Source organism: Trachinotus anak, unplaced genomic scaffold (genome assembly GCF_046630095.1).
Source record: "Trachinotus anak isolate AG129_WGS33_773 ecotype Australia unplaced genomic scaffold, CSIRO_AGI_Tana_v1 ptg000016l, whole genome shotgun sequence".
NCBI classification, from domain to species: Eukaryota; Metazoa; Chordata; class Actinopteri; order Carangiformes; family Carangidae; genus Trachinotus; species Trachinotus anak.
The window spans coordinates 2742553-2758401 of NW_027273867.1; the positions used below are offsets into that span (position 1 = coordinate 2742553).

The 15849-nt window shown below is 43.8% G+C and overlaps 1 protein-coding gene across 3 annotated transcripts in view; it reads left to right on the top strand.

The window, feature by feature from the left end:
* The first annotated feature begins 1328 nt into the window (after positions 1-1328).
* The window catches only part of gabbr1b (gamma-aminobutyric acid (GABA) B receptor, 1b), a 146272-nt gene continuing 131751 nt past the window's right edge, over positions 1329-15849 (top strand). The window contains exon 1 of one of the 3 annotated variants that reach the window (XM_071499914.1): positions 1329-1533. In XM_071499914.1, the coding sequence (XP_071356015.1) occupies positions 1458-1533 (76 nt within the window). In that variant the 5' untranslated portion in view covers positions 1329-1457. The remainder of the gene's footprint in view (positions 1534-15849) is intronic. The other 2 variants (XM_071499911.1, XM_071499912.1) reach the window with 2 other exon arrangements.

The following is a 15849-nucleotide window of genomic DNA, read 5'->3' on the forward strand; positions in this document are numbered from 1 at the left end:
TGAGAGGGAGAGGAGATCAGGCCTGTCCACAAAGTCTCCAGATGTGTCTCCAGCTGCTTTAATGAATAAAATCTGCAAACAGTTTTAACAGTCACCAAATCTAGCGAGAAAAGTTACCAGTGGGTATTTAAAATGTGACAACACTGAAGTTTTATAATCTACGGTACATTTTGAAAATTACAAGGTTTTTCATGTTCTTTACATTTGTTATGAAAAAAATGTTTATATTTCGTACATTTCAGATTATTTATTACATAATGGTGATAAAGGCTGGTTGCCTGGGGCCCCAGCGCACTCCCCCACACGTTGCTAGCTGATTTCCATCTGCTGTCTGTTCTGTCGGGATGTTTGCTGTTTTGGGCGGAATAAACAATCAAATTCACACAAATAATGCAGAGCAAACATTAGGTTTACATTCTGTTTGAACACAGCGTTACTGTGTCACTGCCTCACTGCCTGCACCTGCAATGCAACACATTAGTGTGACAGCTCCGCCCACCTCATTTGCATGATGAAATCCATGCACAGTTCAGGCAGAATCAAGATAATGAAAATACTTATTAACAGCAGGTGTTAATGCAAATGCCTGTGATCAAATGCCGTCATCTGGGTAACAGATCCAGATGCAGACCACAGGTAAATACAGTGATGCGGGAAATCCCACACTGCTGAGGAACTCAAACACACCTCATCACCTGTTCTTATGAATTCAAACAGACTGGTGAGTTTGAGGAGACACAGATCGGTGGGGACAGAGCAGTCTGTAAGTTCACCGAAACCTGCACCATCAACAAGTCATCATGAAACTCATCCTTTATCCAAAGGTGAGCGACATGACAGGGAACGAATGAAGAGGACCCTGTCAGCCTTACAGCTGTATGTGTCTGTGACAAAGACCTGTGAACTGGGCCCATGTTTGACTGAAAGCAAGGTGTCCCACATCACTCTTCCCATCACGCACACCCAATAGCTGTGGATATCCAGATGTGTTCACTGACCAGATGGATGATGTGCAGGCCTTCCAGTGTGTTGTGGTCCTGCTGTGAACCTACACACATGCATCTCATCATGTGGTCCAGGTGCATCCGTTCTGGCTGGGACTTTGTTTACTGTGTTGTATATTCCCTGATCTGATGCAGGCCTTTCTCTTTGCCTCCTCGGTTGTTAATGATTTAAAACAGTGAAACAATGAACAACAAACTGATTTTGTTCTGTTGATAAAATAACTTTGAGGTCCGAGCAACAGTCTTTTCCCATAGGAAGTGAATGCAGCATCTTAAGCTGCATCTCTCAGTGACGTCACCAGAGAGCAAGGGGGTGGGTGAAAGAGGGCGGGAGCTACAACGTGAAACGCTGTTAGTGTGTGTCAGGTGTGTGTGACTGTGTGTGACTGTGTGTGTGTGTGTGTGTGTCAGTGAGCGGACAGGAGCTGATGCGGCGCTCGGAGCCGCCGTGTGATGAGCTCCGCTGCAGACGCCTCACTCTGCCCCACTGTGGCCGTGGGAGCCCGCCGGCAGCTGGCGACCAGGATGCGTGAGTACGCCTCTGATACACACCCGTGGTGCATGTGTGGCGTGTTCAACTGTGGCGGTAACATCGCGGGGGGTGGCGGGGGGGGGGGGGTCAGTCTGTTTGATGCTGCTGCACCGGCATGTCCTCACGCGGGGCTCCTCCACGCGGCAGTGGCTCGTGGGCATCGTTTTTGCGCTTGCACGTGCGCTGTCATGCACGCACGGCAGCCTCTACATCTGTGTGTGTGTGTGTGTGTGTGTGTGTGTGTCATCCTGAGACTTCAAAGTGCTGTTGCTCTCTTCATGGTGATGCAGTGTGGTCCCTTTATCTCCCTCTGTCATCAGCACACACACAGGCTAGAGGTGTGTGTGTGTGTCTGTGTGTGTGTGTGTGTGTGTGTGTGTGTGGATGAAGTGAAGCACTGATGCTGAGGCGGCTCTCGGTCAGTGTGGCAGAGCAGGACCTGGCAGTGATAATGCAGCTGTCAGCTGGAGTGTGACCTCGGAGGAGCCTGATCCACTGTGGGACTGGTGCTCATCAGAGGATGAACCCCCTGCAGTGACACACAGCGTGCAGTGGGCTGCTCTGTGACTGTCGGGCTGCTGTTTATATTTCTGTGCATTAAATCCTGCTACACCACAGTACGCTCAGAACAAAAACCATCCCCCACAGTACTTTCCAGGTGACCCAGGAACTACTGCAGTGCTGAACGTCTGTTTTTGGTCAAGCACAAACCACAGAGGATGGACGTTTCTTTGTTATGATTATTAACGATGTCAGCCTCCTAACTCCTCATGAGAGAGAGAGAGAGAGAGGGAGAGAGAGAGTGTGTGAGAATGGACTGACAGCACAGGTGTGGAAGAGGGGAGAGAAGCGTGAGACAGCTCGTCCGTGACTGGCTGATCTACCCTTCAGACTCTGGAGCTCTCGCAGAGTTTGTCTCCCTCACATGCATCCACACATCACAGCGCGGCGTTTGCAGTCCTCACGTTGTCTGATGGAGCAGATTCGCTCCTGTTGTAATCAGCGTATCCGTCTCCGCTCTGTGCAGCTGCTCACCTCAGCTCTGCTCTCCTTCTCCTCAGACACCGCTGTGAAAGTCACTTTCAGGGTTTGACGGAGACTTTAGTTCCTCTGCGTCTGTGTTTCCTGGAGCTTGCAGGTTGAAGAGGGACACGCTGATTTGTTGGTTTGCGTGGTTACACACTGTGAAGAACACGTTAACACTCGCTGGTTTTAGGGCAGTAAAGCTACAACATCCAGCCAGTGATTATCTTTGACTATCACTGTATCTCTGTCACGCTCTGCGCTCCACTGATGTGAATGCTGCGTGCTGTGAATTAGGGGTGGGTGGTACACCGGTGCCATAGTCATCACCAGTGTGATAGTGGGCCACGACGTGGATTTCACAACACCATCAACAGCCTGTCAAATCATTTTATTTCAAGCTTCACTTGTAGTCTGAATACTTGTAGAATGTCTTATAGCAAATGAAAAAGTGAAACACCAGCACCTCTGTTATTTGGAACTGGCTGGTCTTCAATCTTCCGACATGGAGCAAACTTAAGTATTATACAAACTTTGATAGCAAAAGGTGGAAACACAAGCAGCTTGTTCCAGCACGCATGTCCGTGAATAAGAAGGTGCAGCCTGCACCTGGGCCAAAACCAGCGAGATGTCAACCAGCGGCGGCTGCGGAGCACGTCCCAAAACCACACTGGTGTCACTCCACACGACAAGGGCAGTAAGAGGTGGAAAGATATCACAAGGGCAATCACGCTATACATAGCTAAGGACCTGCTGCCCATTCAAACAGTAGAGAGAGGTGGCTTCAGATGTGCGGCGCGCTCGGGACGCAGGGTACGAGCTGCCTGGTCGGAAGGTTTTCAGCCTGAAGTGTCTGGCAGGGCTGCACACGGAGGTCTGGGACAGCATCATGAACAAAACTGGCAACATTGAAGTTGGCTCACAGCGTCCATGTGACCACTAAAGTGTGCTCCTCTTGGTACAGCAGAACTGGTCCCTTTAGTTTTGTTGTAGCACATGAAGTTAATATAGAGATCTTCAGGCTTTTTGCTAATTAAATGCTGTTGAGAACGGATAAGACTCTCCCATGTCTCCCAACTGACAATGACACATTCCACGTACTTCATATATTATCACAATAGTTTTTATCCACATAAAAGGACAGGAAGTGCTAGTCCTCCCAAAACTTGGGGAAAAAAGTGATTCTGTGATATGATACCGTTATCCTCCAAAAAGTGAAAAATAGCACAATATTAATTTTAGGTCATATCGCCCACCACTCCTGTAAATACATGTGTGTGACTATGTGATAATGTGGATGGAAATACTCCAGTTTTAGGGTTTGACAGAAACTGGACAGAGGAAATCTTGTGGTTCCTGAGCTCTCTCTTCAAACTGGAAACTGGATCAGGGGTTCTTAGAGTCTGGGTTTTCTCCTCTGGTGAAATCTGTTTCCAGCAGTCTGCCTCTGGGTTGGATTTTACAAAATACTGCTTTGTCAAATACTATGAAAAAGACATTTAATCATGTTTCCATTTCTCATTTTTAAGTCTAAAATTTCAAGTTAATACGCAGGTTGATGGAAACACAGCTGCTGTCTCCATGTCGCTTTTAAAACGCTGATATTCTGCCCTGTCAGGTGTTTGGGGTTGACATCCGTCTGTCCTCAGTTTCAGAGGGATTCCTAACACCGGTTAACAAGTTTATTTTTTTATTAGTTTTTTTTTATTGCACTTGCTGTAACAAGTTATCGGCTGGTCTCTGCTTCTCTAACTCTAACATGTTTATTTCTGTTAATTCATAATAGAAAAATAACGTGTCCAAAACAAATGACACAGATTAATCACTGTGATGCCACCACAGTCCCCTCACACAGTTCACCTGGCTGAGAGAAGACAGGAGCGTCATGTTCTGCATGTTCTGCATGTTTTTGTTAAGTTCTGCATGTTCTGCATGTTCTGCATGTTCTGTATGTTCTGCATGTTCTGTATGTTCTGTATGTTCTCTAAGTTCTGCATGTTCTGTATGTTCTGTATGTTCTGCATGTTCTCTAAGTTCTGCATGTTCTGCATGTTCTGAATGTTCTCTAAGCTCTGCATGTTCTGCATTTTACGCATGGCTGAAAATACTTATTAACAGCAGGTTGACTGAAAACTTTAAACACACCCCACTTGAGAGCAGCGACAGTGTGAAGCGTAAACTGTGCAGGGACAGATCCTCTGATGGAACCTGATCTTGACGTTTGTACATTTATTATCTGGTGATTCTCACAGCAAATATTAATATATGCCCTTAATTAAGTTTAACTAATCACAACCCATGTAATTAATCAAATGAATGTATTTATTGCTCGACAGCCCAAATCAATACATGTGTATATACGGTAATATGTATGTGACATATACAACAACAAACCTGCTTGTATTGGTGGTTGTTACATGAGGCACATTGATGTATTTGCCTCCTTTACACAGCCTGTTCAAAGTGGGAATGGGGGGGTCGGGGGCATTATAAAAATAAGCTGGCAGAGGAGTTAGTCCCAGAGCCGGGTGGAGGGAGAGTCAGAATCATGGCGGGACAGACGCTGGTGGTCAGAATGAAGGTAGTAGGTGCAGTAATTGCTCTGTGAAGTGACAAACAGCAGCTGCTTGAACCTGCAGCTTCTCGCTCTGTTGTCTGTGGTGCTGGAACACATCTGCTTAGGAAACAGAGCAGTCCAATAAACTGTGTGTGTGTGTGTGTGTGTGTGTGTGTGTGTGTGTGTGTAAATGTATGGAAGAACATTTTTTGTTTGCATATATATATATATATATATATATATATATATATATATATATATATATATATATGTGGCTCTCTTCTCCATTTCCTGTGGAGACATTTGCCACCACTGCCACAGAGAGACTTATGAGCGAGCAGGTGGGGGTGTCGGTGTCTTGCCTGAGGACACAGGGTTCTCACTGGGATCAAACCTGGCACTGTGTGGTGAGTGGGGCGGGGGTGGAGGGGTTGAAATCAAACACTACCATATAGCTGCAGTCAGTGAAGTGCAGACTCTCTCTGAGCAGGGATTTGTAGTTGGTAGACGAGGTCTGGCTCCAGAAAGAACTCAGACCACTTCACTTTTTGCACTTTACTGTGTTGGAGATTTAATTTGAAATGGGTGAAATCAATAATCCACAACGACAAAGTCAAACATGTCATTCAGACGCATCTTCTTTACTCAAGCTATCCTGTAGATCTGGAACTGTGGCACACCCACATGCTCAGAAAGGCACCCAGCACTTCATTAGGAACACCGGTACACCTGCTTATTCATACAGCTATCCAATCGGCCAATCACGTGGCAGCACTAACTCCTGCAGCTCCAGGTGAGGAGCCCCAGGTCCAACATCATTCTGATCCCCACATCAACGGCTGAGGTTCCTTTGAGCAAGGCCCACTGCTCCTGGTGTGTGTGTGTGTGTGTGTGTGTGTGTGTGTGTGTGTGTGTGTGTGTGTGTGTGTGTGTGTTCACTGCTGTGTGTGTGTGTGTGTGAAAGAAATGATTTTTGTTTTTCTTCAAATAATATTAGACATGACGTTCTTCAGCTTCAGTGTGTGTGTGTGCATGTGTAGAGTGTAGTGTGGTGTGTAGTGTAGTGTATAGTGTAGTATAGTGTAGTGTGTAGTATAGTATAGTGTAGTGTGTAGTGTAGTGTATAGTGTAACGTGTAGTGTGTAGTATAGTGTGTAGTATAGTATGGTGTGTAGTAAAGTGTAGTGTAGTGTGTAGTATAGTATAGTGTGTAGTAAAGTGTGTAGTGTGTAGTATAGTATAGTGTGTAGTATAATGTGTAGTGTGTAGTGTAGTGTGTGGTGTGTAGTATGTAGTATAGTGTGTAGTAAAGTGTGTAGTGTAGTATAGTGTGTAGTGTGTAGTATTGTGTGTAGTGTAGTGTGTGGTGTGTAGTATAGTATAGTGTGTAGTGTGTAGTATGGTGTGTAGTAAAGTGTAGTGTAGTGTGTAGTGTGTAGTATAGTATAGTGTGTAGTAAAGTGTGTAGTGTGTAGTATAGTATAGTGTGTAGTATAATGTGTAGTGTGTAGTATAGTGTGTAGTGTGTGGTGTGTAGTATGTAGTATAGTGTGTAGTAAAGTGTGTAGTGTAGTATAGTGTGTAGTGTGTAGTATTGTGTGTAGTGTAGTGTGTGGTGTGTAGTATAGTATAGTGTGTAGTATAGTATAGTGTGTAGTAAAGTGTGTAGTGTGCAGTGTTATGACCAGGGTTCATGTACCTTTACAAACACTCATGACTTTAACAATGAAACCACGCTCAGTCATTTCCAGCGACCAGCCTTTTATTTATGTCCTTTTGTTGTTGGTTCCTCTGCTGAGTCGTCACTGTTAAGGTCGTTCGGTCTGATTAAAGGCGAGGCGATCAGAGTGTGTGTTGTAAGTTGGTGATAATGTTGTTTAAGGAGATGAGAGTTGGATCCCAGCGTCTGCACTGCACACAGTTATTACTCACATCATTCTGACCTCCATGTAAAGGTGTTTACATCAGGACTGGAGTTTCATATGGAGCAGGTCAATACGATCAAGTACCGGGGCACACCTGACGTACACACAGACTCTGAGGACTTTAATTAGCTCATTAGCAGAAACCAAAGCCATACGACATGAGATACCAGCAGCTAGTGGACACTTTTAAGGTGGAATGTTTTCTTGACTGTTACTCAATGCATGATTGATGTTTCAACCAATACACCTTAAATATCAATATGACAACTTTGACCTTTTAATGGTTTTGATCAGCTCTCTTCATGACAGACAATCATTATGATCTTAAAATGTGTAAAGCTGCAGATAACATGGGTCTGATCGAGCTCCTTCTTCTCCTCCAGGTTATAAAATCAAACGCTCCCTGAAGACGGAGCAGTTTCAATTACTCACTCACGCTGCACTTTTTTTTTTGTTCCAAGGAGGAGTATCTGGGTGGAAACTGACCCAGCGCCATCTATAGGACTGGAGCTGAACTCACATCAGGATAAAATGTGAAGCAGTGACTGAAAAATATGAATCAGTTTTTTTAAATTTATGAATCGATAGAATGTCTTATGTGAATCAGTTTTTTGTTTTTTTTTGCACACCTGTAACATGCACGCATGCACACACACACTCACACACACACACACACACACACTCACACACTCACACACACACACACACACACACACACACACACACACACACACACACACGCACACACACACACTCACACACACACTACCAAAAGCCTGAGAGAAAAGTTTGTTTTTTTTTAAACTACTTGTAAAAACATACAGCTGCAGCAGATCTCAGGTGAGCAGGCGGTTCGTTCTACAGTGACTGATTTAGATTTAACTCTTGGTACATTCAGGAGACACATGTCTGATCTGAGAGATTTGTCTGGACTATAACCAGTGAGCAGGTCATGGGAGGAGGAGCCACAGCTGGGCCTTGTGACCAGCAGTAACACGTCAGTCAGTCCTGCACTGTGAAGGGTTTCCAGTGCAGGTGTATGTGTTCTTTTTTGTTATGGTATAAATTCTGTTAATACCACAGACTGTAAATAAAGATGGGTGGAGCCTCTGTGACATCACCCACAGCTTTCTGAAGCTCAGAGTGAGCTGCTCCACTGTTGCCATCTTGGCAGTGTCTGACTCTGCCCCTAACTCCCAGCTAATCCATAAATGGACAAAGAAGTGGGGCCTGTGGAGCCAATAATAACACCCAGGTTTCTGAAATGCTCACTGTGCTATAGAAAAGGTGAGAACATGGATACAGTCGTCTGGCTTTATACTTTTAGTTTGTGAGACCACTACAAACTTCCTTCCGTCTCCAGGGAGAAGCATGGATTCTGCATCAGGACCAAGGCACTCACCCTCACTGTGACACACCTCTGACAGCCAGCTGTGTCATGTGTGTGCCAGGACTTTATTACTTTTCTTATTGTATTTATGTGTACAGTCCAGAGGACTGACTGACTGACTGACTGACTGAGATTTATGGCTCCTTTCAGGAGCTCCTTCAGTGGTTTAGAGCAGTCGAAACGGCTGGAATGAGGGTCAGCACCTCCAAGTCTGAGGCCATGGTTCTATGATTGCTCTCTGATTGGTTGGGATGGAGTTTCCTGCCCCAAGTGAAGGAGTTCAAGTATCTTGGGGTGTTGTTCATGAGTGAGTGTTGGATGGAGCGGGAGATTGACAGGCGGATCGATGCAGTGTCAACAGTTGTACCAGACTGTTGTGGCGAAGAGGGAGCTGAGCCGGAAGCAGAGCTCTCGTTTTACCAGGCGATCTTCATTCTGACCCTCACCTGTGGCCGTGAGCTCTGGGTAGAGAACGACATCACAGATACAAGCAGCTGAAATCAATTTCCTCTGCAGGGTGTCAGGGCTCAACCTCAGGCCTCAGGGTAGAACCAGAACATGCTAGAGAGTTGCATGTCTCATCTGGTCCGGGAACGCTCCGGGAGGCGCTGGAAAACATTGCGGGGCCAAGGGATGTCTGGAATACCTGCTGCTACCGCGACCAGACCTCAGATAAGAGAAGAAGCTGAATGGACGGATGAATGGATGGATAGATGGATTAATGACAACATCAGATTTATAACAGTGAGCAGTTAGGGAGCGTTTTGATAGGTGGGAGGTGAATGATGCTTTTACCTGAAGTTCATGTCTGCGGAGAGAGCGCTTGCCTCGCTGTGGTCCGGTCGTTTGTAGTGTTCACGACGTCAAATTGTCTCTGAACCATGAGACCAAGCAGTCATGTAGTTTTTGTGGTGCACAGGAGAGGAAGCAGCTGCACAGAGAGACGTGCACAGAAATCCCGTCATGAATGTGACTGGCCGAAAAGACAGGGGAGGTGTGTGTGTGTGTGTGTGTGTGTATGGATGGATGTGAGCATTTGTCTCTGACTGTGAGGTGACCAGGACATCACAGTGCATGCTGGGAGAGGCTCCAACTCCCCATTAGCTTGAATAGAGCTGGCTCATCATGTAGTATTGTTGCTTAACAAATGATTTCTCCCATGTCAGCCACTTGTCTGTCTTCATTCCGCTGTTGATTACAGCTCATCTGGATCAAGTAGGCTTATTATCCCCGACAGGCTGAAAGCAAGCTGCAATTACGTGACCGCCATCATCAGCGATTGTCAGTGTTGCGTGACCATCTCATACTTAAACGACCGCCATGATACCGATGACAGTGCTGTTGTGGTAAAGGAGGGTTTTAAAGCAGCATAGACAGATTCCGATCTGTTTGGTAAAAGCAAGTCTTTTGTTTGGGTGAAACTTTTTTTTTTTTTTTTGTGCAGGACATAATGTCATTAGCATGTGTTCTACAGCAGATAGTTTTTCTGTGATATCTAAAGATGCTACAGAAAACTGAAAGGTTGTTTTTGCGTTCAGAATCAGTGTAGAAAATACGTGGAGCGCACCTTTGACGTCCCTGAATTCACTGCAGCAGTTTCTGTGGTGTTGTAAGGACTAGTTCTGCATCTTAGAAAAACAAACAGAGCTGGAGTCGCTATGTGGTTAGCCAGAGCTTAGCGTAGCAGAAAAACTGGACGCAGGCGTAAACAGCTAGCCTGACTCTGTTCACAATCTACCAACATCCCTACAGCTCCTAATGAATATGCTGGTCAGGTTGGTTTAACCTGTTTGAACAGAAGTGTACAGATCACTCTGAGCTGAGAGCCTGGTTCATGTCATATGAGAAAGATGGGAAAGATTCCCAAACATTCACCTCGTCGAGACAGTTGAAGGATAACATTTGGCTGTGTTAACACTAAATCACCGTCCCCTGACAGAGTAACAGCACATCCATTATTCAGCACGACAGTCGCACTGATTGATGGTCTTTGGCTGATGTGAGACATTAAAGCAGCTGTAGTTGATATTTTTGTCATGTTAAATGAGTTCGTCACTGCAGCTCCCTCAGCCTCACAGAGCTTTATAATGAGTTTCAGCTCATTGTTCACCTGTCTGGACTTTACTGTTTGTTCTCCGCTGTTTTCAGAGGAACGGCTGTAAAAAGCCACAGTCCATCACCTGCAGACGCATTCAGAGACCGGCTGGTGAACATACCTGTACACCAGTGTCTTATATGACATATATCAAGAGTGATGTTGCTGTATATGTCACCTATACAGTACATGTCCTTGGGATATATGAAGATGTAAGTTTATAACATACACAGTATGAAATACCCACAGTAAAATTTGAATATATTAGTATATTAGTAATATGTATTAAAAATGTCTAAATGATGATTTCTTATATTTGTGTGCCATATTTGTTTATTATATATATATATGTATGTATATATGTATATATATATATATATATATATATATATATATATATATATATTATATATATGCGTATACAGTGGGTACGGAAAGTATTCAGACCCCTTTAAATTTTTCACTCTTTGTTTCATTGCAGCCATTTGCTAAAATCAAAAAAGTTCATTTTATTTCTCATTAATGTACACTCAGCACCCCATCTTGACAGAAAAAAACAGAAATGTAGAAATTTTTGCAAATTTATTAAAAAAGAAAAACTGAAATATCACATGGTCATAGGTATTCAGACCCTTTGCTGTGACACTCATATTTAACTCACATGCTGTCCATTTCTTCTGATCCTCCTTGAGATGGTTCTACTCCTTCATTGGAGTCCAGCTGTGTTTAATTAAACTGATTGGACTTGATTAGGAAAGGCACACACCTGTCTATAAGACCTTACAGCTCACAGTGCATGTCAGAGCAAATGAGAATCATGAGGTCGAAGGAACTGCCCAAGGAGCTCAGAGACAGAATTGTGGCAAGGCACAGATCTGGCCAAGGTTACAAAAGAATTTCTGCAGCACTCAAGGTTCCTAAGAGCACAGTGGCCTCCATAATCCTTAAATGGAAGAAGTTTGGGACGACCAGAACTCTTCCTAGACCTGGCCGTCCAGCCAAACTGAGCAATCGTGGGAGAAGAGCCTTGGTGAGAGAGGTAAAGAAGAACCCAAAGATCACTGTGGCTGAGCTCCAGAGATGCAGTGGGCAGATGGGAGAAAGTTCCACAAAGTCAACTATCACTGCAGCCCTCCACCAGTCAGGGCTTTATGGCAGAGTGGCCCGACGGAAGCCCCTCCTCAGTGCAAGACATATGAAAGCCCGCATAGAGTTTGCCAAAAAACACATGAAGGACTCCCAGACTATGAGAAATAGGATTCTCTGGTCTGATGAGACGAAGATTGAACTTTTTGGCATTAATTCTAAGCAGTATGTGTGGAGAAAACCAGGCACTGCTCATCACCTGCCCAATACAATCCCAACAGTGAAACATGGTGGTGGCAGCATCATGCTATGGGGGTGTTTTTCAGCTGCAGGGACAGGACGACTGGTTGCAATTGAAGGAAAGATGAATGCGGCCAAGTACAGAGATATCCTGGAAGAAAACCTCTTCCAGAGTGCTCAGGACCTCAGACTGGGCCGAAGGTTCACCTTCCAACAAGACAATGACCCTAAGCACACAGCTAAAATACTGTATTTAGGGCGCACTGGATTATAAGGCGCACTGTCAATGAATGGTCTATTTTCGAACTTTTTTCATATATAAAGCGCACCGGACTATAAGGCGCATGAAGCGAAACAAGACAGTCAGATAAGTCAAACTTTATTAAACGCGTTCACAATAACTCCCAACCTTGTTCAGTTGTAACACGTAAAAAAAACACAGTGATACCGCTAAATCAATTGTTAGCGTATTCACAATAACTCCTTATAGGTCCTTATACACACACACTGTAATATTATGGTGAAGCACAGTATGTATTACTCCGCGACGCTCCTGACTACGATAGCCGTAATGCTGCAAGCGGTGCGGCTTTGTAGTTTACCAAAGTCGTACTAAAACATTTTGACAGAGCGCCGTGTACCACACAAAATCGCTTCGAGGTCAGTAAGCACAACCAGAATTAATCCATATATAAGGCGCTCCGGATTATAAGGCGCACTGTCGTTTTTTGAGAAAATTAAAGGCTTTTAAGTGCGCCTTATAGTCCGGAAAATACGGTAACAAAGGAGTGGCTTCGGAACAACTCTGTGACCATTCTTGACTGGCCCAGCCAGAGCCCTGACCTAAACCCAATTGAGCATCTCTGGAGAGACCTGAAAATGGCTGTCCACCAACATTCACCATCCAACCTGACGGAACTGGAGAGGATCTGCAAGGAAGAATGGCAGAGGATCCCCAAATCCAGGTGTGAAAAACTTGTTGCATCATTCCCAAGACGACTCATGGCTGTACTAGCTCAAAAGGGTGCTTCTACTCAATACTGAGCAAAGGGTCTGAATACCTATGACCATGTGATATTTAAGTTTTTCTTTTTTAATAAATTTGCAAAAATTTCTACATTTCTGTTTTTTTCTGTCAAGATGGGGTGCTGAGTGTACATTAATGAGAAATAAAATGAACTTTTTTGATTTTAGCAAATGGCTGCAATGAAACAAAGAATACACCCACTGTGTGTGTGTGTATGTATGTGTATGTATATATATATATATATATATATATATATATATATATATATATATATATATATATATATGGTGCGTTATCCTGCTGGAAGCAGCATCAGAAGATGGTACACTGTGGTCATAAAGGGATGGACATGGTCAGCAACAATACTCAGGTAGGCTGTGATGTTTAAACGATGCTCAGTTGGTACTAAAGGGCCCAAAGTGTGCCAAGAAAATCTCCCGCACACCATTACACCACCACCACCAGCCTGAACTGTTTTCAGACCAGTCTCTGTAAACCCTAGAGATGGTTGTGCAGGAAAATCCCAGTAGATCAGCAGTTTCTGAAATACTCAGACCAGCCCGTCTGGCACCAACAACCATGCCACGTTCACAGTCACTTAAATCATCTTTCTTCTCCGTTCTGATGCTCGGTTTGAACTTCAGCAGGTCGTCCAGACCATGTCTACATGCCTAAATGCATTGAGTTGCTGCCATGTGATTGGCTGATGAGATATCTGTGTTAACAAGCAGTTGAACAGGTGTACCTACTAAAGTGGCTGGTGAGTGTATATAATATCAACATATATTGTCTGGCTTTGGAATGGATGTGTATAACATATATACAATATACAATCTACAATATAAGCATAAAAAGACATATCTGTATGGGCTAGACATACTGTACAAGTCAATATATGAAACTGTTCCAATTTCTGATAAGTTTCATTTATAATTTTGACAAATGTTTTTTTACTTCACATGTATGGAAATTAAATGTACATGTACAGTATTTGCATTTAGCAGCTACAGAGCCAGATATTTGGTGGAGACCACACACAGAGCTAAAGACTTTGATCAGGTGGCCAGAGACATGACGGCAGGTCAGTGATAAAGCTGCTTGGTGAATGCTGGGAGTTTAAATCAGCAACTGTCCATATGAACTTAAAGGGGACGATGTGCCAGTGTTGTTTACATCATTTGTTCCTGCAGCTGAAAAGTGGCCAAACAAAAAAATCAGCTGTTGCAGGTTTAAGTGTCTGACTTCTCTGAGAAAAGTCAGTTTCCCTGTTGCTGTTCAAACTTGGAGGTTGCATGAACTCTGTGGACGTCAGAAAGTTGTGATTACAATAACTCTGAGCTGACATGAACGTGGCAGGAGGCGTATTTGCTTTGGGACACACGTAGCATGTTGTAGCAAATGATCCAAATGTGCTAGAGCGGTTGAAAATATAATCAAACTCGTGAACATAATCAGATTCAGTGCAGCTCCCTGATCAGGCGGCTGTGGAGGAAGCAGGCTGGAGGAGTAAATAGACAGAAGAAGTCAGGCATGTGCAGTGCTCAGGAGCTTATCACAAAACAACCTGTTATCATAACAACATACACATCAGGCCAGAAGGAGAGAAGCACTGGTAGCACTGTCAGATGTGCAGCACTGTGGTGTCAGTGGAAGAGGCCAGTGATAACAGCAAATGGTCCTTGAGTTGCTCTATAATGGGGAATGTGAGTACTGGGAGAACAGGTGTTATGGTGAGAGTCAATTTAGATTTAAAGGCTGACTGACTGATGTGTCAAACACACTGATGATAAGTATCTGCACAGAGTTGGTGAGATCACAACACACAGGAAATCAGGTTTTTTTTTTGAAGGTGAAAATTCCTAGACTACAACTGACTTAATTATAATAAGTGTAGTAAAGGTAGTTTAGTTAAAGGTGCATATTTTATATATATTTAGAATTAGTTATTCTTGCTTCTAGAAACCACGAGAAACTACCAACACTAACAGCTGAGTCTGTGTAACATGACATCAGTCGACTCCCACAGGGACGATGTGTTCCTGTAGTCCAACCCTGAAGTCATCACCTGGCTCCCTCCACTAACAGCCAATAGGATTTCTCCGTTGTGTTTTGGATGAGTAGAGAAAATCAGCAACAGTTTCTGATGCTGACAGGTTTTGTTCAGCAGGATAATCTTCACTAATGACTCCACTTTATGATGTTTGAAGCCTAAATACAACCAGCAGCAGTAAAAAGCTCATGTTAGGCTATAAACCAACAACCCCACGGTCACATGACTTCACCGTCACCACCACTAACCTTCAGCCTGTAGTTTGATTCAGCTCTGAGCTCTTCTACAAAAGCCTTTCCTCTGACAGAGTTAGTGACAGTTTGTAGAAACACAGCGAGGCTGTAAAGGTGGACTGGTGAGGAGATCGGTTTCCATGTTGGACTGATGACGTTTAACATCCCCAACAACCTCTGTCGTCTCATTTAGACACTTGTTAGCAACCGACCTTTTTTAACAGACGGAGAAGCTTCAAGAAATCAGGACTGAGGGATTTACAGAAAGATTTGATGTCAGAGAATCAAACCTGAAAATGTCTGAGCTGCTGTTAAACACAGACCTGTGTTCAGTCATCAACCAGAAACACATTCAAACTAATTTCTGGGGTCAGGACTCACTCCTGCAGAACTCTAGCATCAGGATGTAGTGAACCACATATACAACAGTCAAACTGATGTTTAAAGCAGTAAACTATGTTGTTATTATTATTGCATGAAACCAAACTCTGTACCAGGTCATAATATCACAGCTCAGATTCAGACATCAATATCTCTTCTTTCTGTTACTGTCAGTAAACATGTAACATGTGGTTCTTGTTGGGAGAGTCGCTGGAGTGTTTTTCTGAAATCTTTATTTCCATGTGAAATATTTATTTTAATGATAGGTTTCTTCTTCTTCTTCTTCTTCTTCTTCTTCTTCTTCTT